Below are 26,750 nucleotides of genomic sequence, written 5' to 3' on the forward strand. Positions count from 1 at the left end.
ATGGCATCAGAGGACCAAAGCCCCTCTGACCCTCAGACAGCCCCTTTCCAATGGGGAGCCATTCTGTCTGCAGTAAAAGACCAGATTCCCTCAATGGATTCTGATGTATCTGTGGTAAGCACTGTCCTCTGCTTTTCTTTCAGTCAGACAGTTCTTAATGTCCATCCAAGACTCAGGTGCAATCCTAAGCATACTTTTCTGAGAGTAAGCCCCATTGAACAAAATAGGACTTACTTCTGAGTAGACCTGGTTAGCCTTGTGCCCTCAGGTATTTACAAGATTCTCAGAACTACAGTTTTTGACTAAGAATATTTTACCTTCACGCAAATTTAAAGAGAGTTAATTCCCAAGATCTGAAAAGGCTCCTTTCTTGCTGGTGACATAAACTGAGGCCACGTATTGTGTGTTCGGAGTAGAGAGTTTATTTTCCACATTTTCATGCAACCCTTCCTCCAAGGAGCTCAGGATGGCATATATAGTTCCTTCCCTCTTTTTGTCCTCACAACAACCTTGTGAGGTAGGTTAGGCAGAGAGATAGTGACTGGGCTCAAGGTCACCCAGGACGCCTAATGACTGAGCAAGGATTTGAACCTGGATCTTCCAGGTCTAAGTCCAGCTCCAAAACTACTACACCATAATAATGCTAATCCTATAAAGTGATATTGTGGTATTTACCATGATCTGTCTTCATTAGCCTTGTACTGTTTGCATCCCGTTTATTTACATTTAAGTTCTAGTTAGTGTTGAGTTTACCTACTTCCAAGTAAGCATTCATGTATTCACAACTTCATACCTCTGGGTGGTGAGATTTCTTTAGGTGAGGAAAGGGGAGTCAGTTGCTGAGGCCAAGAGTTTAGGAAGGATGTGGGGCTTTTACAAAGATCTAGGCTACAGGCGAACTAGGATGGAGCAAAGAGGCAGAGTGACAGGCTGGAACCAGGACTCAGGAACAAGGGAACAGAAGGCAGAAGCAGTAGGTTGGAATGGGTCGCAGGAGCAAGGACTCAAGGCTGAAACTGGCTGCAGAGATGCTCTTCTGGTAGGGTGGGCACTAGGAAGTGCCCAGTCGATACTGAGAAGCTTATGAGAAGAACAGGAAAGCCCCACCCTCCCTGTATCAAGCTGCTTCCCAATGCAGGGCTTGTTCCTGGATTTGCTTCTTCTTCCTCCTGAGTAGGCTCATGGGGGGGGGGCGTTTAGGAAGCCAGCCAGCCATGTGGGATCTGGACCCAGATCTAGTAGTGCAGCTGCTCTTGGGATTCAGGGGCAGTGGAGGAGAGCCTCATTCAGCTGGTCCAAATGAGTAGTGTTGGATCCCCCAAGACTTGAGCTCCTTGGGAGGAACACGTATCTCTGGTTGTCTCTCAAGTGTTGCTGTCGCCGTGGTATTGTAGTCACTGTTGGCATTTCTACATGCTCAACTTGGACCTGATTGATGCATGAGTGCCTAGCCCTCCCTTCTAGCCCAAACAAATAGCCTTCCTTTTCTCTGCCAGAGTATCCTATGAAGGAATTTTCCTTGATAACACTACTCATCTTCCATGCCCCAAAATAATGAGAGCTGGTGTATACTTAATGTAACTTACTGATGAAATCTTAGTAAGCCTTTCTAAGGAAAGAGGCATGGTTTGCTAAAATAAAAGGCCTTACAATGGATCAAGTAAAGTACGTACAATTTCAAATTTAGTACAATACGGAGGTATATTCAGTAGGTTTCATGCATTAAAAATTGGTCACTGTGTTTAATAAATTAGCACAAGTTAAACCCAGTTACAATCTGGTGTCTTTGTTGGGGAGTGTGAGCATAAATAGAATGTTGGATGCAGGGAGGTGGCAGCAAGATGACGGTATCTTATGGTCTTGTATGTTTTCCCTGAGGCATCTGGTGGGCCGCTGTGGGATACAGGAAGCTGGACTAGATGGGCCCTGGGCCTCAACCAGCAGGGCTGTTCTTATGTTCTCTTATGTTCTCTTATGTATTGTGGCTGGTGCCAGAGGTTCCTGCAAGGATCAGCTCCTACTTTTCTCCAGGTGTGCCACAGTTTCTTTTCTCAGCCTCATCCCTACTGAATGAATCTCACTCCATTTTCCCCCCTACCATTTCATAGTCTGATTGCGATGACAATGGGGAGCTTTTCATCTTCCAGCGAGATGAAGCCAATCTGATTCCCGATTTTTCAGAGGAACTGGAGCTGCCTTCCTCAGATGAAGCAGACTTGCAGGTCAGTCATGCTTCCTCCTGTTACTAGTTCCATCCCACTGCTGCCTGTACGCTGGTGTCAAGTCCCTATTAGGCTACACTGCAGAATAAATGTTACTTGTTACTTTCCACTATAAGCGTATACAATATTGATGTCTGCAGTGGCCCCGCCGAGGACAGGATTGGGCTGCCCAACTCCTTGTTTCTTCCCTATGATTCAGTTAGACCTCACAAGGATTTACTTACAAATGTATCTCACCTGGAAGGCTGACAGTCATTAGCTCAGTGGTCTTCCTTTAGGATAGGGGGTTGGGATGTACAGATAGACTACAGCCTAATTTAGGATGGGTCACATGAATAGAACTGAAAGATCTGATTGAGAGAGAAGGCATGGGTATGTCTACATGACATTTTTGATTGGTTTTACATGAATTCAGTTGGTGTGACTGTCTTCACCCCCAGCCCTTGGAATTGTAGTTTAGTGTAAATACTAATGAATTTCAATTCCCAGCATTTCCTAGCAAGAAGGAATAACTGTTTACTCAGGAGGTCTGTAAGGTAGGTTTGCCCTGAGATGATGAGAATGAGAAAAAACGAAGAGGAGAAAGAGGTACATCTGGTTTCAAAAATTTAAACTGCATCCTAGATTGCAGGCTGGGGTTAAGGGATAGGTCTTAGATCTGCAAAGCTTGGCAACTACATGCCGACTTCCACTGAGACCCTATTGAGGCTGAACTGGAATGTATCTTCTGTGTATAGATTGCACACATACACATTGCATCCTGGGCAAATCACAGATCTTTCCTGGACTACCTCCATCCCCATTAGAATGAAGGGTATTTTGTGCGGATTCTTTCTCTCGATACCGAGCTAAACAGACGCATCGGCAAAGCAGCTACCACATTTTCCAGACTCGCAAAGAGAGTCTGGTCCAACAAGAAGCTGACGGAACATACCAAGATCCAGGTCTACAGAGCTTGCGTCCTGAGTACACTTCTGTATTGCAGCAAGTCATGGACTCTTCGCTCACAACAGGAGAAGAAGCTGAATGCTTTCCACATGTGCTGCCTCTGACGCATCCTCGGTATCACCTGGCAGGACAAAGTTCCAAACAACATAGTCCTGGAACGAGCTGGAATCCCCAGCATGTATACACTGCTGAAACAGATGCCTGCGTTGTCTTGGTCATGTCATGAGAATGGGCAATGGTCGGATCCCAAAGGATCTCCTCTATGGAGAACCTGTGCAGGGAAAGCGCCCTACGGGTAGACCACAGCTGCGCTACAAGGATATCTGCTAGAGGGATCTGAAAGCCTTAGGAATGCACCTCAACAGATGGGAAACCTTGACCTCTGAGTGTTCTGCTTGGAGGCAGGCTGTGCAGCATGGCCTTTCCCAGTTTGAAGAGACACTTTGCCAACAGACTGAGGCAAAGAGGCAAAGAAGGAAGGCCCGTAGCCAGGGAGACATACCAGGGACAGACTACACTTGCTCCCAGTGTGGAAGGGATTGTTACTCACGAATCGGCCTTTTCAACCACACTAGACGTTGTGCCAGAACCAGCATTCAGAGCGTGATACCAGAGTCTTTTGAGACTGAAGGTTGCCAACAATAATACAGGTTGAGCCTTATTGTGTGGGTTCTGTCCCAAGCACTCACTGGGATCGCAAAAAATGCAGGATAGCAAATCAATTTAAAAAACAAAAGTTTCTTTGCTCCAGTGATTTAAAAACAGCCTTGCTGATCTTTGTGATGTAAGATAAGAGCAATTAAGAAGACAATCCATCATTCAGTCCTCCGCTTTACTCAGCCCCTCCCTTCACCAATACAAAGTATCTTTCTTTCATGTGCTGGGGGAGGGGTCGCCTGGAGAGAGGAGGATTGATGGATTGTCAGCCAGCTGCCCCCCCTCTCATTAAGGAGGCTACTGTTAAAGGACTGTTCAGTTTTTTAAACTGATTTTAAAGGGATGCATTTTACCCCTTCTCCAGGGATCAGCACATTTCTTCTCATTTGCAGGGGCCATTCGTGTTGAGTCAAATCCATGTATAAAAAATCCGTGTATAAATGGGCTGGACCTGTAGTTCCTGTTGTTAGGACATGACATTAGGTTTCCTAACTTGGGGAGATGTGAAAGCACTGCAGTTCCTTGGGGAGGGGCTGTAGCTCTGTGATGGAGCATCTGCTACACACGCAGAAGATCCTGGGTTCAATCTCTGGCATTTCTAAATAGGGCTGGAAAGGAATCCTGAAGAACTGCTGCCTGCGAGCATCAATTATACTGGGCTACGTGGACCAGTGTTCTGACTCACTATGGCCCCTTCCTGTGCCCCATTCTGTTTGAAACTGTGGGCGCTGGATTTGAACAATTGTTCTTCAACTACTCGTGGTTGTTTCCAGAGATCTGACTTATGTATCCTCTGTATGTTTAGAAAAGCTACATGTTCATGAGACATCCAAGAGAACTCTGGAATGAAGATCTAGAAAGTTCCGTTTCTCCGACTGCAGAGAGCGTCCCTCGGTCTGTCTGTACAGAAGAGATGCTACTAGGCAGACACGACTTTGGCCTACTGACCGATGAGAAGGCGAGCCTCCCAGCCTCGACTCTATCAGTATTCTTGACAAATGGGCATCAATATGGAGAGGGAATCTCTGGAGTAATCGGAGGGGAAGACCTGTGTATTGGGGAAGGCCAGGCGATTCTGCGTCCGTCAGCTGATGAAGCATCACCTGTTTTGAACACCAGTGAAAAAGAGCGAAGGAAAGTGATAGAAACCCAAATCCTCTCCAAGGTGACGTTGGGACCTTCCTCAAAAGATGTGGTTCATCCACCATCTGAAAAGAGCAGCGACAATTTAAACAGAATGGTGAAGGCTGAAAGCAAGCCAGGCATCATTTCAGCTGAGCACCCTCCAGAGTTGTCGCTCTTTGCCTTCAAGGTATGTGTGATAATAGGATCCTCTCTTGTTGTTTTTCTTTGTTACTAGATAGATAAACTGATATCTGGCCTATCAAAAGTCACTAGCAACAAAGAAGAGTCCTCAGTGGAAGATGAAGATTTAAATGGATCAAACATTCCTTAAACATGTCAAGCAGAATCTTATTGTTGGGTTAAGAATTTACCTAGCTTTTGGTTGGGATCAGGCCATCATTCCTTTCAGAAAACCTATGAACCACTGTTTTTTTTTTTCCTTCTGGAAAACCAGAATTCTGTTGGTCACTGGGACCTCTTTTGGACCCACTACCATGGGGTAGCCCTTGGGCATTGCCGTGTGCTGTGTACATTAAAAATTGTGCACTAAAGTCGTGGAAATTCTGTGCCAAGGCAAGCTCAGGTTTTGCAACCTGCACACATTAAGTAAACCGTTTGCTTGAAATTGGCTTTGGCTGGCTTTAGGAAAGGGTAAGTTGCTATCCAAAGTCCTTAAACCCCTCCACTGACAATTGGAAATTTTAGCTCAGCTACCCCTGACTTTTGAGATTTCCGTGGGCTTTGCTGACAGACCTTCCAGTAAATCTTTTCAGGTCTAGTAACCTTTTTAATGAAAGCTGGGATTTTCAGGATGCTAACTTCAGTCAGATTCTATTTTCCTCATTTTCCTCTGTGCCCACTGAACTGTGATTTGCACATAGGCCCCTCTCTTTTAAAAATGTGCTCTACCAGCTGCAGTCAGTAGTAGCGCAGTTAGAGCATGAGCCTATGCAAGTATACAGGTGTGCCCCTGTATCCTTGGGGGATCCATTCTACGGCTCCCCATGGATACAGAAACCAGAGAGACACGGGGTGCCTGCCTCCACTGCCCCCCCGCACCCAATGTTTTTGAGACTGGTCTTGCTTAACAGGGTTCTGCTTCCTGTTAACCTCGATCTAGTTAGTTTCAAGTGTCCAGGCTGCTGGGAGGCAGCTATAAGAGTGTGTGCTTATAGCGACCCTGTTATCCTGCACATGTCCAATCTCGTCTGATCTTGGAAGCTAAGCAGGGTCAGGCCTGGTTAGTACTTGGATGGGAGACCACCTGGGAATACTGGGTGCTGTAGGCTTATACCATAGTCTTTCGAGACAGAAGGTTGCCAACCATCTCCCTATACTGAACACTATCTCCCGATCTTGTCTGATCTTGGAAGCTAAGCAGGGTCAGGCCTGGTTGGTACTTGGATGGGAGACCGCCTGGGAATACCAGGTGCCATAGTCTTTCAAGACTGAAGGCTGCCAAGCACCTCCCTATACTGAACACTATCTCCCAATCTTGTCTGATCTTGGAAGCTAAGCAGGGTCAGGCCTGGTTAGTACTTGGATGGGAGACCGCCTGGGAATACTGGGTGCTGTAGGCTTATACCATAGTCTTTCGAGACTGAAGGTGGCCAACCATTTTCACTCCGGGAAGTCTCAAAAACACATTAATGGGTGTGTGGGGTGGGCTTGTATCTGCTGATTGAAACCATGAATATGGGAGCCCACCTGTACTCAGAAGTTAAGTCCCACTGAGTTAAATAGTAACTACTGTCAGGTAAGTATGTATAGAATTACTACCTTGGGGCCCAATCCTATCCAACTTTCCAGTGCATATGTAGCCGTACCATAAGGGTGTGCACTGCATCCTGCAGTGGGGGTGCTGTATCGGGGGCCTCCTCAAGGTATGGGAGCATTGGTTCTCTTCCCTTGGGGCTGCACTGCAGTTGCATCAGCACTGGAAAGTTGGGTACGATTGGGCCCTTGTTCTGCCATCTCAGATCTGTCTCACCTCAGATTTAATAAATACATTCTGCTTCATTTGTAAATCCAGGAAGGACTGGTGCATCCATGAGCCAGACTGAGATGCTTGTCTCAGGCAGCAGACTGATGGGGAGAACCAACCTCCACTGTTCATTCTCTCCCCCCCCCCCCCATTTGAAAAGGAAGAGAGGTTGAAGCCGAAGAGAATTTATAGTGGAGAAGAGAGTGCTGGGATAGAGTGTCTCTTGCTCATCACTTTCCTCTCTGTATTTCCTGTTCCACTCCATCCTCCTCTTACTTTTCCAATCCAGGGAGTGGAAGAAGCAAAGGCTGACATATCACTAGGTAAATGATGGGACAACAGCACAACACTTAGCAAGCTGTTTCAGGGATCAGGTGATCTTCGACTGACCCTGGATCTAACCCTACTGAATTTGTAACCTCCTGGCTTGCACGTTTCACCACTATGCTATAAAATTTTAGTTATTTAAAGCTGATATTTGACAGAAATATGCGTCTTTTATTCCATGTGGGCCGAACAGTTGTGTAAACTAAGTATATTTATCTTGCTTTTTCAAAAGGAGACAAAAGGGGGAAAAGGAACCCCTAAACCCCCACCCAGCATGATGTCTCAGTGCAATTTCAAGTGCAGTTTCTATTGTCCATCCATCTTCTCTTGTAATCTCTTGGGAAACATTGCTTGCCTCAACCGCTAAATCTCTCTGATCCTGCCAAGTGGTGATTAGCTCCCATCTAATGTTGCCGGATTCTCCTATTTAATTTGTAAGGGCCGAAAACTAAGCCCGCCACACGTGAGCAGTACTAATCGGGACTTTCCAGCTCCTTGGAGGCTTATCAGCCCCCAAACATCAGGGAGCCTCTTTTGAGACTGGCGTGACAGACAGTGGAGGTTATTACAATGGCAATGGCATTAGCTTTTGCTGCCAAAGCTGCTTGGATTGGGATGAAAGGGTTGATTGTATGTGTTTGTTGTCACCGCAATGCTATTCACTCGTAATTGGTGATTTACATCTTCTTCAGAATATTACAAATGCTATTATGGACTGCCCTGAATCTGTCATTTTATGACACAGACCAATGGATCTAGAATGAAAAAGGAAAAGGAAAAATATGTTCATAATCAGATTCTTTGGAAATGCAGTGTTCATATTAACTCTTTCTGCATATGAATTCAGAACAAATCTCTATTAACGTGCAGCGGTTTACAGTTCTGCTCTCCATGGCTAATATTCCAACTTCCTCTAGAGCAGGGGTGCCCAAACCCCGGCCCTGGGGCCACTTTTGGCCCTTGAGGTCTCCCAATCCAGCCTTCAAGGAGCCCCCAGTCTCCAATGGGCCTCTGGCCCTCTCAAGACTTTCTGGAGCCCGCACTGGCCTGATGCAACTGCTCTCAGCCAACTGTTCAACCTCTCACATGAGCAGAGGGACGAGGGCTCCCTCCACAGCTTGCTGTTTCACATCTGTGATGCAGCAGTGGCAGCAAAGGAAAGACTGGCCTTGCTTTGTGCAAGTCCTTTTATAGGCCCTGAGCTATTGCAAGACCATCATTCATTCATATAAGTTCCATCTCTAATATATTTGTTTATGTACATTTATTCAAATTTGAAATGTAAATTAATCCTTTTTTTTTTCCCCTTGGCCCCTGACACAGTGTCAGAGAGATCCTGCCGAAAAGTTTGGACATCCTTGCTCTAGACCAAGGGTCTGCAGACCCTGTCCAATGGGCCAGATCCAGTGTCCTGCCTTTTCCCTCCCTGCGTGAACGGCACTTACCGTTCCATGAGGGAGCTGTCCTTCCCCACCACTGATCTCCCCCAAACCAAGCTCCAGCCCACCGCTCCCAGGTTCCGTTGCCCTAGCACCCACTGGGTCCAGATTTCTGGGCGCTTGCGGCAGACTGGAGCTCAGTTTGGGGGAGATCGGTGGCAAGGAAGGGCAGCTCCCCAGTGGAACAGTAAGCACCAATCGCGCCGGGGATGCCTTTCCTGTTGCGTGGCTGTCTCCAGTTTGGAGACTGCTGCTCTAGAGAACATAGTGAGAGGAGCCCCTGCCTCCTCTCCCCGTTGTAACTGGGGAAGGAGGTGGATGGCTATCCTCATAGTTGCACTGCACTATGAGTGCAGCACCAGAAAATCTCCCTGTTTTTTCTCCTGAATTCCAGGCTTGGAGCTGGAGATGGACAGTCGGTTGTCACAGATCCTGTGCATAGCACAGGATCAGGGACAAGGGGTAGGGGAATGATGGCACTGTTGTAGGCTTGGCTATTAAGGCCAGCCAAAAACTGTAAATCAGTGTTTCTAAAACAGTGGTACAGATACCACCAGTGGTACCTGAGGTGGTACTTGCTGGACCCTGGTAACCTGCTGCCCAGCAGCAAGACCAAGACCAAGAATGCAACACGACAGAGGTAGGAGGCTTGGCTCAGTGGGCAGAGCTCCAAAGCATGCTTTTCTGTGCTTGGAAAAGCCCTCCCGTCCACCCTGAGTCTCTTACTGGTGTTTGTCACTGCTGTTGGTTGCCTCCCAACCCAGCAGTAACTGGCGATGGTGTCATCGAGGTAACATCTGGTGGTACTTTGAATAGGTGGGCCATGTGACGTGGTACAGCGAAGGACAAATGTTGAGAAACACTGTTGTAGATGCTTGATAACATGGATAAAGCCCTATTGAGCAACTGACAGCCTCGTTAATGTGAATGGGGCTTTCTCAGAAATTGCTTTTGCCTATGTTCCTCTTGAGCAGGAGTGCCCAAACCCCGGCCCGGGGGCCACTTGCGACCCGCGAGGAGCCCCCAGTCTCCAATGAGCCTCTGGCTCTCCAGAGACAAGTCTCTGGCCCGAGGCAACTGCTCTCAGCGTGAGGACGACTGTTCGACCTCTCACCTGAGCTGTGGGACGAGGGCTCCCTCAACTACTTGCTGTTTTACGTTTGTAATGCAGCAGTGGCAGTAAAGGAAAGGCTGGCCTTGCTTTGTGCAAGGCCTTTTATAGGCCTTAAGCTATTGCCAGACCTTCATTCATTCATATAAGTTCCATGTAAATTTATTCAAATTTTAAATGTAAATTCTTTTTTCCCGCCCCCCCCGCCCCCGACACAGTGTCAGAGAGATGATGTGGCCCTCCTGCCAAAATGTTTGGACACTCCTGCTCTTGGGCATCAATCTCTAAGGATCAAAGGAGGCACGAGGGGGAGCCACCCAGATTTTCCCCATGTGTCTTCCCTGTTTGAGTACAAAACTGGGTGGTGTCTGCTCTTTACCGAAAAGCGAGTGTGCGTGGGAGGAGAGCAAAGCCTGCACTCTCCCCATCTAAGCAATTTTTTCTAACTTGGCCAACTTTAGATGTCAGAAAACTGTTGGAGGAAAACGGCTTCAAACAACTGGGTGCAACATAGCAAGGGGGTTCAGGATTTCGTCCCTGTGTCCTGTTTTCATGTAAACAGTAGAATCCCCACCCCTGCTTCATGTACAAAGACACATGCCTGGCTGCCCCATCATGACCAAGTTAGCCCTTAGATTCCTTTCGGACATCCCATGCAGCGGTCGTTAAGGAAGCTTAGCTCGAGACTGGCGTGATGTCTGAATGGATCAACCTTGGTTTGTGATTGGGTCGCAAAGCAGAATTGGGAAGCACGATTTGAAACGGATTTATTTATTTATACAGGTATTTATATAGTGCCTTTCTTTGGTCGTCAGACTTTAATCCAAGGCGGTTTACATAGGCAGGCTGTTCCAAACCCCCGTAGGGATTTTTACAATTGAAAAGTTCTAGTCTCTCATAGAACTCCTCCTTCCAGCTGGATTCCTTCCCAGGCTGGCCTCTCTCTGGCCCTTCGCCTCCCATGCTCCACTTGACGGCAACTCCTCTCTGCCACCGAGACTCAGCTCATCAGTACATCAGCGTGTCGTCAGTTCTCGGGTACTTCTGGTTGTTTCGAACTGGCAGCCTCAGATCTTCAGGCATACAAGGCGGCAGCTCTACCAATTGAGCCAGACCACCTGCCCAACATTTGTTGTGCTCACCATGGTTTGGCATGATACCTGAATGGACACACCAGAGTTATGTCCTTTGCTCCAAACTCTAGAGGGTGATAGGAAGGATGGAAGGTAGAAACAACAAGAGAGAGGGAACCTTAAAGGTGCGCTCACTGCAGATATATTTTAGTAAGCCAAATGTCTTTTGAGTCGATGACTCTTCTTCAGGAGGACTGATTTCACAAAGGTGTTGTTTTTTTTTTGTACTCTCTCAGTGCACCTTTGAGGTTCCTCCTCTCCTCCTTTCCTAGCATTTTAGAAACATACAAGTGCCAAGATGGCAAGTGAAAGCAGGCAAGCAACTCTAGACTGCAATCCTTGCATATTTGAAAGCACAAACCATGGTCTGAATTCTAAATTATGGTTAGCGCACATCCTCATTTGACTCACTGTCTGAACTGAACCAACAGGATCATGTTAGGACCCTGATTAACCCTTGTTCACATTGATTCTGCTTTGCTTGGGTAGCATAGCAGGAAGGCTCAGCTACTAATCTCCATGCTGCCCTCCATATGCAGGTCAGTTCCGAGTTGAAGCAACCGTGTCCTTACCATAACTGAGCACAAGTCAGAGCTCCCTATTCCATAGTCCTGTTGTAGAAAATTTGCAAAACTCACCTTAATTGTTTGACCACAGTGATTGTTCAGACCCAGCCTGCCCTTTTTCTTTCAGGACATTGAGAAGTGGGATCTAGATAAGCTTCTGCAGGGCCTGGAGAAGCAAAGCGATGATGGAAGCTGGACAGAGGAAATTGCTTTCCCTTCAACAGACCATGGTGAAAAGAGAATATAATTTGAATTTGCTGGATGTGTGTAATGTTAACGAGAGCAGAGCTTAGATCTCATATCAGATTTATGTCTGACCCTTCCCGGTTTTATTCTTACTAATAACTTATTTGGCAACCCAGTTAGGTGCACGTTTCCCCCAGGGTTGGGGTCTGCACATGCCCGATCTCGTCTGTTCTCGGAAGCTAAGCGGGGTCAGGCCTGGTTAGTACTTGGATGGGAGGCTGCCTGGGAATATCGGGTGCTGTAGGCTTATACCATAGTCTTTCGAGACTGAAGGTTGCCAACCATCTCCCTATACTGAACACTATCTCCCGATCTTGTCTGATCTCGGAAGCTAAGCAGGGTCAGGCCTGGTTAGTACTTGGATGGGAGACCGCCTGGGAATACCGGGTGCTGTAGGCTTATACCATAGTCTTTCGAGACTGAAGGTTGCCAACCATTAGGTGCATGTTTACTCAGAAGCAAGTCTCACGCTGACCAATGGTGCTGACTTCCAAGGACATGCATACGATTGCAGCCTGATTTGCCTGCAACATTGATGGAATTTTCTCCAAGGAAAGGGAATCCAGTCTTCTTTAGGGGATTCAGGCCTATGAGTTTTTTCTACATAAGTAATCTCTCCAGAAAATTTTTTTTACCATATAGTTTTACTAGAGATTCTTAAACAGTACACTTACAACCAGGGCTGTCTCAAGACCTTCTGGGCACCTGAGGTGGTGCACAAAATGCCACCCCCCTTACTTAGTGGCCCGCCTGGCTGGGTGAATTCCTCAGTGTTGATGTCACTGTTAAAAAAAATCAGTAAAGTGCCAAACAGGAATAATAATAATAATACAGGTATTTATATACCGCCTTTCTTGGTCGTCAGATTTCTCCTCAGACTATTCAAGGCAGTTTACATAGGCAGGCTATTTAAATCCCCGTAGGAATTTTTACAATTGGAAGAAGGTTCTATCTTTCAAGAACCACAACATTCCAGATGTTTCTTTCTGATCTGCTTTCACATTCTGGCCTCCATCCTCCCACGCTCAGAGCAGATGGAATAACTCGGCCCTGCTTGTCAGCTGCTTCAAGGTCACACGGTGCCAGTGGCCTTGAACTGGCAACCTGCGGATGTTATCTTCAGGCAAATGGAGACTCTACCCTCTACACCAGACCTCCTGCCCCTGAAATATCAGGTGCAATAATAATAAAAAATAGTACAATTTTTATAAAAAATTACTCAAGCTTCGTCATGGTGAGTCTCCTCCTGGTACGAAAACAGCTTTTCAGCTCCCCTGAGCCATACAATTGAGATAAGGCCTAACGAAAGATGGCGTGGTTGGCAAGGCTGATACCTGCCCTTGACCTCCATGGCAAGCAGGTCGCAAGAGGTAGGACTGTCACTCAACACTCAACCACATGTTGAAGACTGAAGTGCTCTTGTGAGGTGATTTTAGGATGAGCTGGTTTAGGATGGCAGCTTCTTCCATCACATTCCATGCCAGGCTTTCTGCTCTGGCACCCCTCCCCCCAGTTAGGGAGGCCTGGTTTAATTTATATAGGTGTTTTAGAGCCCAATCCTATCCAACTTTCCAGTTCTGGTGTAGCCATAATGCAGACCTGTGGTAAGGGAACACATGTTCCCATACCTTGAGGCGGCCCAAGTGACTGCCCCTCCATTGCAGGATGCAGCCCACATCCCACTAGCACAACTGTACCAGCACTGGAAAATTGGATAGGATTGGGCCTTTATTTATTTATTTATTTATTTATTTATTTATTTATTTATTTATTTATTTATACGCACCCTGTCTAAGGGCCCTCTAGGCAGCTTACAATTATATTTCAATATGCTAAAAACAGTGGTAAAAACATTAAAACCACAAAAACCATAAAACACAATTGTATTACAGATTAAAAGATGTTTCATAAAAAAAGTGCTAACCCCCACCCCCCATGTAGGCATTTAAAAGCTTCCCTAAATAAAAAGTTATTGAGACCCTGCCAAAAGGACTCCAAAGAGGGAGGTGTTCTCAATTCCAGAGGGAGGGAATTCCACAGATGGGGTGCCACCACAGAGAAGGCCCTATTTCTTGTCTCCATCCCCCTCACCTCTCCTGGTGGTGGCACAATTACAGCAAGGTGGGGCTTTTCAGTCATCTTGTTCCTACTCCTACCAAGGCACTGTGGAGTTCTTCACCAGCAAGACTGAGGGGTGCTTGTCTCTGTTTCCTTGTCAGAAACCTCCAGGGCTCTGTCACAAGCCCGGCTGATGGGGAAGCTGGAAGAGCTGTGTCTCAAGCAGTCCCGGGCGTTTTTCTCTCACCGCAGGAGGCGCCTTGCCCAGCTGCCCCACTTTAATGAATGCCATGGGGATGGGAGGTAAGGAAGGCGGGACTGAAGCATTCGGTTTTTATGCGCATCCGATGGCAGTGTTTACGATTGCCCTGGAAGCAGTGGTCAGCGGGTCATCTTACTGCTGTGGGAGTTCTGGGTCAGATTCTGTAGTTCAGCCGTGTCGGAAGCAGCATCTGATCTGACAGCCGCACTTTGAATAGTGCAGCCCTATTCATTGCTGGAATGAATGAACCCAACACAATGTTCAACGTTTAATAATAAAAATAATAATACAGGCATTTATATACCGCCTTTCTTGGTCGTCAGATTTCTCCTCAGACTTTAATTCAAGGCGGTTTACATAGGCAGGCTGTTCTAAATCCCCGTAGGGGATTTTTACAATTGAAGAAGGTTCTCTCTTTCAAGAACCACAACATTTCAGATGGATCTTTTATGATCTGGTATCACATTCTGGGCTCCAGTTTCCTCCCACACAGGCTGACAAGCAGCTCCTTCATCTCTCACTTGAAGAGTGAAGAGCACATGGAATAACTCTGCTCGGCTTGTCAGCTACTTCAAGGTCTCACCATTCATGGTGCTGGCAGCCTCGAACTGGCGACCTTCGGATGTTATCTTCAGGCAAATGGAGGCTCTACCCTCTAGACCAGACCTCCTGCCCTCATTTACCTCATTTACCTGCCTGGGGTTGAGTTTTAGACATTTTCTATGTATCTAAAGTTATTTTCTATGTAACTGCAGGAAAAAAATGCGCGTACTATATAAGTATGACTTTTTTCTGCAATACGTTGTATGTATAGTATCATCTGGATAAGTTTGGATTATAATATATTAATTTTATGTGATTATGAATTTGTAATGGTGGTTGAAGAGTTATTGAAATATTAAAATGCATATCTTTGTAGCATTTAGACGTATCTGAGGGCATATGATAAGCCCCCTTGCTGAAGCTAACCAGTGTTTGTCAACCAGTGGTATGGTTACCACCAGTAGTACTTGAGGTGGTGTCTGGTGGTACTTGCAGAACCCCTGGACACCTGCTGCCTGACAGCAAGATCAGAAATGTGACACAGCAAACAACGGTAGGAAGCTCTGCTCAGCGGGCAGAGCTCAAAGCATGCCAGATGCAAGGGAGGGCACCAGGATGAGGTCTCTTGTTATCTGGTGTGCTCCCTGGGGCATTTGGTGGGCCGCTGTGTGATACAGGAAGCTGGACTAGATGGGCCTATGGCCTGATCCAGTGGGGCTGTTCTTATGTTCTTAACTACAATTCCCAGGAAGCCTTGCAGGTCTCTTGTTATCTGGTGTGCTCCCTGGGGCATTTGGTGGGCCGCTGTGAGATACAGGAAGCTGGACTAGATGGGCCTATGGCCTGATCCAGTGGGGCTGTGCTTATGTTCTTAACTACAATTCCCAGGAAGCCTTGCAGGTCTCTTGTTATCTGGTGTGCTCCCTGGGGCATTTGGTGGGCTGCTGTGAGATACAGGAAGCTGGACTAGATGGGCCTATGGCCTGATCCAGTGGGGCTGTTCTTATGTTCTTAACTACAATTCCCAGGAGGCCTTGCAGGTCTTCTTGTTGTCTGGTGTGTTCCCTGGGCATTTGGTGGGCCGCTGTGAGATACAGGAAGCTGGACTAGATGGGCCTATGGCCTGATCCAGTGGGGCTGTTCTTATGTTCATGTTTTTCCTGTTCACCCTGAGCCTCTCACTGGTGTTTGTCGTGTCACAACTGGCCTCCCAACCCAGTTACCCATGTCATCACCAGTTACTTCCAGTGGTAATTCGAATAGGCGGACCATGTGAGGTGGCACAGCCGAGGATAAACGTTGAGAGAAACTGAGCTAAGCAAGTTTAGTTCTGTCGATGCCTGCACGGGTGGCTGGTTAGGAGTGCCATGTGTACTGTCTTGAGTTTCAAGATGGGAAAGAGGTGGGCTTATGAACATCACAAAAGCATAATCAAAAAATAAATCTCAACCTACTTTGCTAATGTGTAAAATTACTAGTTAGATGACTGTAAAGAATAATATATTTCTAGGCATAATAAAAGTGCATTTTGGCTCTTATCGCATGGCAGTGATGAGACTCTGTGATTTTTATATATCCTTAGGGATGTGCCCATCCTGGCACCACTGACAAATGGCCGATGCCCAGCTCCAGTGGAATTGCAGTGCACTCCAGAACCGCCGACTATATATATTGATTTAAGAGATAAAGCATCTCAGAAGTGTGCTTTGCCTGCTGATGAGAAGCAAAGGTAACTGATCTGGAGTTGACATTGGAGATGTCTGTGGCAGAAGCCAAAGCAGCCCAAAAGTAATAGCTGCCTTATAGCTTCTGGGAGATGGGAAGACTACAACGAACAATTCATCCTAGGGTTTGTTTCATATGTGATGTTTTAATCTATTCCAGCGGTGTAGGGTAAGCCAGAGCACAAAAGAATTGCAGTGCCTAGTGTTTAGTGATCGCACCCTTTACCCTTGCTCTGCTCTTCTGACAGGGTTAAGTGGGAAAAGGTAAGATTTTTGTGGCCATTGCCCAAGCTTAGGAAGTCCAGGCAGAAACAGGACCCTTTGGGAAAGCTGTTCTCTCAGGTTCATTTTATTTTACTTATCTTAAAACAGTTCTAGGTTAACAGAGAAATTAACCTGGAATTAACCCCCAATCCTAAAGATCTCTTAAAACCAAGCAGTAGCGGAATGTGCCAGTTTGAGAGACATGATAACTTGACCTCCCGTGTCAACTTAGCCCAGAATATAAATATATATTTATAGAATATAGCCCAACAGTAAAAAATATACAAGGTTTATTAAAAGACCAAGCAATCAAAGTGATGCATGAAAAAAGCAAGAGATGAAGGTAAGGCACTGATCAACTGGCAAAAGGGGTACAGGCAGCAAAGATTGGCACGGTGGTTAAAATGCAAACGGCAAATAGAATTAAAATCTTGGAAAGGCTACGGCATTTGGGCCTCTTCAGCCTAGAAAAGAGACGCCTGAGGGGGGACATGATTGAGACATACAAAATTATGCAGGGGATGGACAGAGTGGATAGGGAGATGCTCTTTACACTCTCACATACCACCAGAACCAGGGGACATTCACTAAAATTGAGTGTTGGGAGAGTTAGAACAGACAAGAGAAAATATTTCTTTACTCAGCGTGTGGTTGGTCTGTGGAACTCCTTGCCACAGGATGTCGTGATGGCATCTGGCCTGGATGCCTTTAAAAGGGGATTGGACAAGTTTCTGGAGGAAAAATCCATTGCGGGGTACAAGCCATGATGTGTATGTGCAACCTCCTGATTTTAGAAATGGGTTATGTCAGAATGCCAGATGCAAGGGAGGGCACCAGGATGAGGTCTCTTGTTATCTGGTGTGCTCCCTGGGTCATTTGGTGGGCCACTGTGTGATACAGGAAGCTGGACTAGATGGGCCTATGGCCTGATCCAGAGGGGCTGTTCTTATGTTCTTATGAAGTCACGTGCAAGCCAGAAGCATGTAAGTTCACCATTGTTCAGCAGTAACTGAATGTTTTCATCTCTGAAAACAACTCAAGAGCGAGTTTTCTGCAAGCAGCCAGTTTTGCTGAGTCAACAGCCAGTTTTGCTGAGTCACTTGAGACCCAGAGTCCAGTGACATTAGCCTTTGTACTTAATGTGGCAACTTGATGCAGTCTCCTTCGGGCAGGATAGGCTCTTAAGTGAGATAATGCTGGATAAATCCACAGTGTATGCTGGGAACTGCCACCTTTCATGGAGCCGACTCACTGTGACAGAGGATCCTGAGGGAGCTGATTATTTATTTTCTCTTCGAGATGCAAAGATTCCCAGCACCGGAATAATAAAGGGAGCTAAAATAGGCCCAAGGACAATATTAATCAAAGAGTGAAGAGGAGACTATGGTAGACTTGGGGCAAAGACACTTAATTACATTGCCCGTTATATAAATGCTTTATCATAAACGATAAAGATCCGCTAGCCATTTATGGACTAGCCTGTAATAATCCGGGGGATAAAAATATTGCCAGGCAGGTCTTTTAATTGTTTAAAATGCTAGTGCTCAGCAGAAGAAAGCACAAGATCTTCCTTTGTCAGTCTGATTAGACTGAACTGTGTAGAAGCACCAACTAAGGCAGGGCAGGGGCAATATTTGAGGTACTTGTTGTTCGGTGAATTGCATCTGTAAGTGATCAGATTTCAGTTTCCAGTACAGCAGGTTCCAGCCAGAGAAGGCCTGTTGAGAGCAGTGGAAAAGGAATTCCAGCCACCCAGTGGGAAGTGTATGGGGAACACAAGCATTGCTGCTTCTGATTCAAACCCCCCCGCCCCCCCGTCCACCTAGCATTCTGTCAGCAGTGGTTAGCCAGATCCCTTTGGAAGTAACATACATGAGGTTTGGAAGTGATGGTCCCTCCTGTTTGTAGCAGAAAATGGGGGGGGGGGAGGCGACTTGATAACAAATGTCATTTATTTTAAATTAAAAAGCAAACGCTACAGCCAGTCTCTCTTATGCTTTCTAAGTAAAGAGCCATACAAACCTACAATGCACAACTGACAAAAGCCTGTCTTAGGCATGGGTAGAATAGAGAGGGAGGGAGCTCATCTGCAAGAGGGATCTGAAGGCCTTAGGAGTGGAACTCAACAGGTGGGAAACCCTGGCCTCTGAGCGGCCCGCTTGGAGGCAGGCTGTGCAGCATGGCCTTTCCCAGTTTGAAGAGACACTTGGCCAACAGACTGAGGCAAAGAAGGAAGGCCCATAGCCAGGGAGACAGACCAGGGACAGACTGCACTTGCTCCCAGCGTGGAAGGGATTGTCACTCCCGAATCGGCCTTTTCAGCCACACTAGACGCTGTTCCAGAATCGCCATTCAGAGCGCGATACCAGAGTCTTTCGAGACTGAAGGTTGCCAACATGGAGCTCCACATTATGGGTGCTCCATGGAACAGGCCTTCTTGTCTGTTGCCACTGGTCAGATAAATTTTTTGAAGAGACCAGTTTGTATGCCTCAAGCTTCCATTGTTGACAGTGGGCTGATTGCATTTAGGATCTAACCTTATCAATAGCTCTCTAGCAGCCCAATCCTGAGTTGCTCAGTGCGCGGGGCTGGCGTGGCACTGAAAATGGCTGCCACTGCGTCCTGAGCACAGTCGGGCAGCGGGGGGCGGCTCCTCGGGGGAAGGGGGACCTTCCTCTGGAGCTGCTGCAAAATGAAATAATTCCGTGTCAGGCTGCGTGGCCCGACACAGACTCAGGGTCTGATGGAGCCAAGCTCCACTGATCCCGCCCTCCTCCCTTCCCTGGCATGCCACCTTCCCCCTTTCTCTCCCCGCCTTCCCCCCCACCCCCCACCTTGGAATGCCTTCTCCCTGCCTCCCCCCATGACCCCATCTACCTCTCTGCTGCCCCTTAGTTCAGGCAACTGCTGAGCAGCAAAGCACCGGCTTTCCACAGGCGCTAGCCCAGCGCAAGCTCACGCTGGGCTAGATCCGGAGCTGGGCTGGCACTAAGCCCCACAAACGTGCCTTATGGCACGTTTGCAAGAGGGCGCACCGGTAAGCTGGTGCGCTGAGCTCAGGATTGGGCTCGAAGACTACAGTGTGTTCCCTTGGTCCACGTGAGATTCACTCAGATCCACAGTGAGTAATCAGATTGAGCTACAATTACTACAATGTAATACAGCACAGGTATTTGTGGCAAGTAATGAAAGCCACCCCTCTTTGTCTCATCAGAATATCTGCCCCAGAACTTGTTCTTTAATTGCCAATTCCTTCTGTGCTTGCCGCACACCATAAATGGCAGGGAATGATCTGATCTGGTCTGAGGCTATTGTAACAGTGTCTAGAGGTAGTCACCAGTGAACCACAGAGTAATGAGATTTCTCGTTCTCTTTGCAGCTCAAGTGACAGCTCCACAGACGAGGAGGAAGATACCAAAGTGACAAGCCGAGAGCATGTGAAAGAGGGATTGAGAGAGCCTTTCCGGCCATCACGGTACAAAATAACACTGTTCCACATTTTCGGGAAGTGTTGACATGACAAGGACTCGGCAGCCTCCTCGAGTTAAAACACCATCACAAGGAAGAGCAGATGACATGGAGCTTCGGAAGCGCTTCTCAAGTCGCTTCTTATTTTTATTCCCCATGAGAACAGAAAGGCTCTCCACAGATGACCTGACAGCAAACCCAGTTGGTCACCAGCTGTCCACTCAACAGGGTGCTGTCGCCTCTCTGAGTGTAGTTATGCAGTGCAATGGGTATACAGGCCATGCCTCATTATCCCCTGGGGTTCCATTCTGGAGCCCTCAGTGGATACCACATCTGTGCAAAAATAGCTTTAAAGATCCATTTCTGGGTTTCTTGTTCCTCCTTTGCTCCTAATGGAATAATTTTATTCCATTCGTTTACATTATTCACTCCATCTCCAGAATATATACTGATGCATCCTGGGGCGAGAATAGAAGAGCAAGAAACCTGAAAATGGGTCTTTAAAGCTATCTTTAACCCCAAGAAGCTTGCAACTGGTGCAGGTTAACAGCACAAAGGTAGGAAATTGGATTTTGGTGTTGTTTTTCTCTCTGTTACAAGGTATTTAAGCGTGGACCCCAGTATCAGTGGTGAGTCAAATCAGTGGATACCAAATCAGTGGATACTGAGGTACCATCTGTACTTTTGCAGGGCCAAAAAGCTCTGTAGCATCTTAAAGAACTTTTTTCCCCCAAGGTATGCTTGCGAGGACTAGAGTCTGGTTCATCATATGCATGGTGTGTCCCCAGTTGACACCATGGCAATAAAGGGGGTGGGAAGGTAAAATGTGGGTGGGGTCAAGGCACAACAGGGTGGAAGTGATACAGTCAGTGATCACCATCTCCTTGCACACCTGTGGGATGTTCTCTAAATTCCTTCTGAAAAATCTACCTTTTCTGTGACGCAACTGGCTCCTCACCTTGGTCCCCATTCTTTGCTGTAACCATATTAATAAGCCATTCGTCACCGTTCCCATTAGATATAAAAGTTTTTAAATAAAATTAAAATAGCAGTGATGCTGTTCATTGAAGATTCATTGCTTTTTGTCACCTTTGCAGCTATTATTAAATTGTCTCTTTCACGCATTGCGTTTTAATTCACTTTAAAAATTAAGGTAACTCTGAGAGTCTCAAGAAATTCTGCACTCCCTATCACATTCTGAGAGGTAGTGTAGTATAGAAGCTAGACTTGGAGCCCAATCCTTTTCTTTTTAAAAAAAAATAAGGAAGCTTTTATTGATTTATTTTGCTATGTAAACCACTTTGTGAACTAGTTCTGTTGAAAAGCAGTATATAAATATTCTTAACAGCAACCATTTCCTGTACTTTTGCACAGAACCTTTTGGCAGCAACTGTTACCCTGCAGATGCCCGATCTTGTCTGATCTCAGAAGCTAAGCAGGGTCAGGCCTAGTTAGTACTTGGATGGGAGACCGCCTGAGAATATGGGGTGCTGTAGGCTTATACCAGAGTCTTTCGAGACTGAAGGTTGCCAACCAGTGCACAGAACCAAAACTGCTTTTTAAATTAATGCTAATTACGCTGTTCTTCCTGCTAGTTTGGAGTGCTGTAATTTGAGTCCAGTCAACCCAGATCAGTGGCGCAGCCAGAGAGGGTGCAAAGCACGAAGCTCAGCAGGGAGCCCCTCTCCCAGAGCCGTTCCAGGTGGGGGGAGTAAAACGGAGGCATACGCCTGGCTTAGAGCCCAGTCTTAACCAACTTTTCAGCATTGCTGCAGCCACAGTGCAGCCCCAAGGTAAGGGATTGAACAGTTCCTTACCTTGAGGAGGCCTCAGTTACTGTTCCCCCCCCCCCCCCGCAGGTTGCAGCACATACCCTGTTGGCCCAACTGCATCAGTGCTGGAAAGTTGGATTGGGCCTTTAGAGTGTGGAACTCTGGTGGAGAGACCAAGGATTTAAATCATACCTGGAAGGACACTAGTGCAGTTACTATGTCTCAACCTACTTTGCAGTGGGTTGGAAGGATCAAACAGTGGCAAGACCTTATACTCTGCCGTGAATGCCTTGCATAAGAGTGTACTAAATACCTTCCATGCATTTGTGAAATCATGGCAGGCAATGGTTTGACAGCCGTGAATACATAATAAGAGCCATTCGGCCACTGTTCCTGACCCCTTGCAATCAAAGCTTCTCTCCCAGGGTTTGGCTCTTTTAGGCAGCTGCAGTCCAAGAGCTTGATTTCACACAGTGGTTCCCAAATTTTTCAGAGGCCCTGGAAACTGCTGCCTGATTTATAAATGCCAAAGGGTGTGACTATAATGGTGATTGGACAATAGTACTCCCCCCTCCCCAGTAGCAACTTGTTTAACCCTTGATACACATAGCCTAATCCGCCCTGTCAGTTTCACGAACCACCAAAAATTGGGTCTCGGACCCACCATTTGAGAACCGTTGACTTTACAGGTCTCTCTCTCTCTCTCTCTCTCTCTCTCTCTCTCTCTCCCAGCAAGGATTGCACAGGGAAAAGCTTTCTGCTACAGCAGCTCCGTAACTTTCGCAGGCAAATGTCTCAGGCCCTTACCACCACACAAGACAAAGAACGGAACCAGAGCCTCAAGAAACCAGAAGAAAAGGCTCAGCCGAAAGTCAGGAGAAGGCGGTGCCTCAAGTGGAGGGGGTTGGCTTCTATGGGACCGGCAAGTCTGGAATCTAAGATCAAGGATTTCCTCCTCCTTGATCGTGTTGACAGCACGGCTAGACCCTCCGGAGAACTCCAGGAAGAAAGTGAGAGAGAACCAAGTTCAGGGTCTCACCCAAAATCTTTTGAAGGCAAAAATGCAGAATGCCCAAGGTACTGTACGAAAAAGGGACAAACAAGTCACTAAATGACTACTAGCTCAGTGGTTCAATGGAGTCTCCATGTTCAGAGACAATATGGCTGAATACTGGCTGCCGGGGTGCAAACTGCAAGAGAGGATTACTGCCTTCATATCCTGCTTGAGGATCAGGGGTTATAGCCCTGATCCTGCTTGTAGCCCTCACGGTCCTTTTCTGGTGTCACCACCCTTGGCCCTTCTCTCTCATAAGAACACAAGAACAGCCCCACTGGATCAGGCCATAGGCCCATCTAGTCCAGCTTCCTGTATCTCACAGCGGCCCACCAAATGCCCAGGGAGCACACCAGATAACAAGAGACCTGCAGGGCCTCCTGGGAATTGTAGTTAAGAACATAAGAACAGCCCCACTGGATCAGGCCATAGGCCCATCTAGTCCAGCTTCCTGTTTCTCACAGCGGCCCACCAAATGCCCCAGGGAGCACACCAGATAACAAGAGACCCCATTCTGGTGCCCTCCCTTGCATATGGCATTCTGACATAACCCATTTCTAAAATCAGGAGGTTGCGCATACACATGGCTTGTAACCCGTAATGGATTTTTCCTTCAGAAACTTGTCCAATCCCCTTTTAAAGGCATCTAGGCTAGACACCAGCACCACATCCTGTGGCAAGGAGTTCCACAGACCGACCACAGAGATAAACTCCCCCAGAGATAAACTCAGGAGAGAGCCATTTAGTTATTTGACTTTTCTCTGTAAATCGCTTTGCAAACTTTTAGTTGAACAGCGGTGTATAAATACTGTTAATAATAATAATTCTGAGGTTGATCTTCCTTGACCCAGCCTCACCTGATCATTAAATAAGAGCTGGCAAACATAACCCAAACCCTCCCTCCCATGGGGCAGTCAGGTCTTTGTGGATGCATTTCTGTTGCCAGAACAAAGGAGCTGTCCTCTCCAGCCATGGTCTCCTTTGGGGTAATCATGCCAGCTATAGCTGTCTGTGGTGCTGGGTACTCTTTGAGGAGTGGGGGTGTCATGGATATGTACAGTTCAGACCTAGTAGCATTGAAAGGCCTGAACCAAGCTAAAACAGTAACACAGAATGGCTTGCATTTCCTAGCTGCTAGGATTTACAACTCAATGGAAGGTGATAATGTAGCACCTAGGCAGCCAGAAAGATGCCCATCAAGGATGGAATGCAGCTGCAGATCTCCAGGGGGGAGGGAAGAGCTGAGAGGGCGAGCTTCCAGCCCCACTTCCAGAGGACAGGGTCTTTGTTCCTTGTCTCTTGGTGAGATAGGAGGTGGGTGCACATCCTGCCCCACCAGGACCATGTGGCCATAGGTAACTGGCCTGAGGATCTACAAAGGAAGCTGACCCAGGTGAGGGTTAGGAAATAATAGAGTTAGCCAGTTAGCTTTGTTGTTTTATGCTGATATGTTTCCTAGAAGTTTTATGCCTCTAGCATTTGCTGCCTTTTGTAACCTTTTGTATCCCTATGTATTTAATAAAGTAGAAAATCTGTTTATCATGTTGGTTCATTGTCTGTTGGGGACAAAGGTTCAGAATCCTGCCTAGCCGTTCAGCAAGCTACCAAAAATCCTCATTGTGGACTAGAAACTTGAGGACTGAGACTTTAAGTAAAGAAAGTGCTCAGTGCCTACAAGGGATATAGTTAAGCCTAGAGGGTCTCGGTTTCCCTGGACTGAGGCACTGGCTCTTACAGGGTGGTGGCAGTACTACTGAACAGGGATCTTTGAGGGCTCTAGGGTTCAGAACCAACAACTCTGAGCACCCCAAAACCCTGGGAGTGAGACCCAAGTGTACGACAGGGGGGAGGCACCCTGTCTGTGCTGGTAGGCACCTTGTTGAAAGGGAAGTCAAAATTGACCTCTGGGCTGCTGGTGGACCCTCGACTTCCTGCTGGTTGTCTTCCAGGAGGCATCTGACTGAAGAGTGAGAGAGAGGATACTGGGCTAGCTGGGACTTTTGTCTGATCCAGCAGCGCACAGACAGTTCTAAGCCTTGAAAGCAGCCAACAGTGTTTGTTTTCTAATCAAATAGTACCTTAGGGTCTGAAAGACTGTGCCATATGGCAGAGCTGAAGGGGAGGTGTGGATCGGGGAACCCCAATTCCCCTCAGTCAATAATAATAATAAACTCAGCGGAACACACGCAGCAACTGAGAGAAGGAAGATGGGCAGCAAGAGTGTGGAATTAAGGCAGGAGGGTTCCAGGGACACCCATTTGGCACCCATTTCTCAACAGAAAGCAAACCGATTTCCCTGTTCTTGCATCTGTAGGGCCAGAGAAAGCCAGAAAGAAAAACAGGTAGAAGAGAAGCTGAAGAAAGAGAAACTCCAGGAACAGCTGGAGAGATTCAAGCCTCAGTGCTCCGTCACTGGGAAGCAACCCATGGCCGAACAGACCCCTGTCTTGTTCCATTCAGTAAGTAGCACCTCCTCCTAGCTGAAGGACACCCCCCCTTTCCCAGCCCGCAGAGGATCTAGTGTGCTGACTTTCTTCTGACCCGGTTTGCCTTCCGGCTGTATTTATTTAAAGCTGAAGCTTCAGGCGTGCTAATGGCAGTGAGTGGGGGGGGGGATTTAGTGGTGCGGTTACGTCAGGCTGTGTAAGCAGCCCTGAGAATGTTTTGAAAGCTCAGATTCCTAATTGTAACCACTTTCCCGGGCAGGGAAGCAGCTGTGTTACTCTGCTGCAGTAAAAACAACAGAGTCTGGTTGCCCCTTATAGACTCGCCAGCTTATTTCGGCTCCCCCACCCCACCCCACTTGCGATGCATTGTGGTGAAGTGAACTCTGGTCCACCAAAGCTGACGCTGAAATAAACTGGTGAGTCTGAAGGGGCTATGAGACTCTTGTTTGTTCTTAAGGACTGATATCCCCTGCCTTGAGTGGAGCGGAGTTGAGTGGAGGCTCAGGTGACTGCATGCTTCTCCTTGCAAAGAATTCCCCCCACTTTGAAAACTTGATGTTAGGGCTGAGATGGCCAAAGCAAGGCCCAGAAGCCAGACATAACCCATGACAGGGTCCAATCCAGCCCTCTGTCTGCTCTCCGTCCATAGCTAACCATTTATCCCTCGACCCCTCGTCCCTGTAACAGCCTCTTTCCCAGATGTCATGTTTGCATGATAAGCGGCTGACTGGCAGCCCAATCCTAGGTATGTCTACTCAGAAGTAAGTCCTATTAGATTCCATGGGGCTTACTCCCAGGAAAGCGTGGATAGGATTGGGCTGTTAGTTAGGTTGACAGGCATAAAGTCAGCCCTGGAGCCTTGATGACTGCTTAAGGGCTCAGGCTTGAGCCTTGCCGTTCTCCTTCACTGACCGATGAACCAGCTGGTGTCCCTTGTGACTCTGAAGTGGAGATTCTCTTGGGCATTGAGCATTCCACAGGTCAGGCTGGCCACAGGTACCAGTGGAGATCCCAGTCTCCTTTCCCTCAAACTGGGCTTCACCTGAACTGGGAGCCTGCGGTTCCTCTGGGTCTGTGTGAGTCCACTGTTTGGGTCCACTGTGAGTATTAAAACACGTTTTTAAATGCACGCGCTTTACAGAATGGGATCAACTCTTCAAGATAAAGGGCCCAGTTTGCCTGCTGGTCTGTCTGCCCTTACAGAGAGGAAAAACTCACTGTTCTGTTCACGTTCTCTCTCTCTCACTCTCTGTCTCTCTCCCCCCCATGCGCTCACCCATGCATACACTTCTAATGTTTTACTTTTCTCTTTATACATTTTACACTTTCCAGCCCACTACTCGCATTTAGCAAGGTCATTGAGCCCTGTCTTTTAGAGTCATTTGTTTGCCTTCTAACAG

The 26,750-nt window shown here is 47.2% G+C and overlaps 1 protein-coding gene and 2 pseudogenes across 1 annotated transcript in view; all 3 read left to right on the forward strand.

The window, feature by feature from the left end:
- The window catches only part of DNAAF8 (dynein axonemal assembly factor 8), a 136,463-nt gene continuing 109,713 nt past the window's right edge, over window positions 1-26,750 (forward strand). The window contains exons 1-9 of the mRNA XM_066640818.1: window positions 1-114; window positions 2,109-2,222; window positions 4,633-5,139; window positions 11,640-11,742; window positions 13,978-14,119; window positions 16,204-16,350; window positions 19,989-20,084; window positions 22,582-22,926; window positions 25,218-25,362. Of these exons, the coding sequence (XP_066496915.1) occupies window positions 1-114; window positions 2,109-2,222; window positions 4,633-5,139; window positions 11,640-11,742; window positions 13,978-14,119; window positions 16,204-16,350; window positions 19,989-20,084; window positions 22,582-22,926; window positions 25,218-25,362 (1,713 nt within the window). The remainder of the gene's footprint in view (window positions 115-2,108; window positions 2,223-4,632; window positions 5,140-11,639; window positions 11,743-13,977; window positions 14,120-16,203; window positions 16,351-19,988; window positions 20,085-22,581; window positions 22,927-25,217; window positions 25,363-26,750) is intronic.
- On the forward strand, window positions 6,120-6,241 carry LOC136633728 (5S ribosomal RNA; annotated as a pseudogene).
- LOC136633922 (5S ribosomal RNA) lies at window positions 12,035-12,157 on the forward strand (annotated as a pseudogene).

Source organism: Tiliqua scincoides, chromosome 13, assembly GCF_035046505.1.
Source record: "Tiliqua scincoides isolate rTilSci1 chromosome 13, rTilSci1.hap2, whole genome shotgun sequence".
In the NCBI taxonomy this organism is placed as follows: Eukaryota; Metazoa; Chordata; class Lepidosauria; order Squamata; family Scincidae; genus Tiliqua; species Tiliqua scincoides.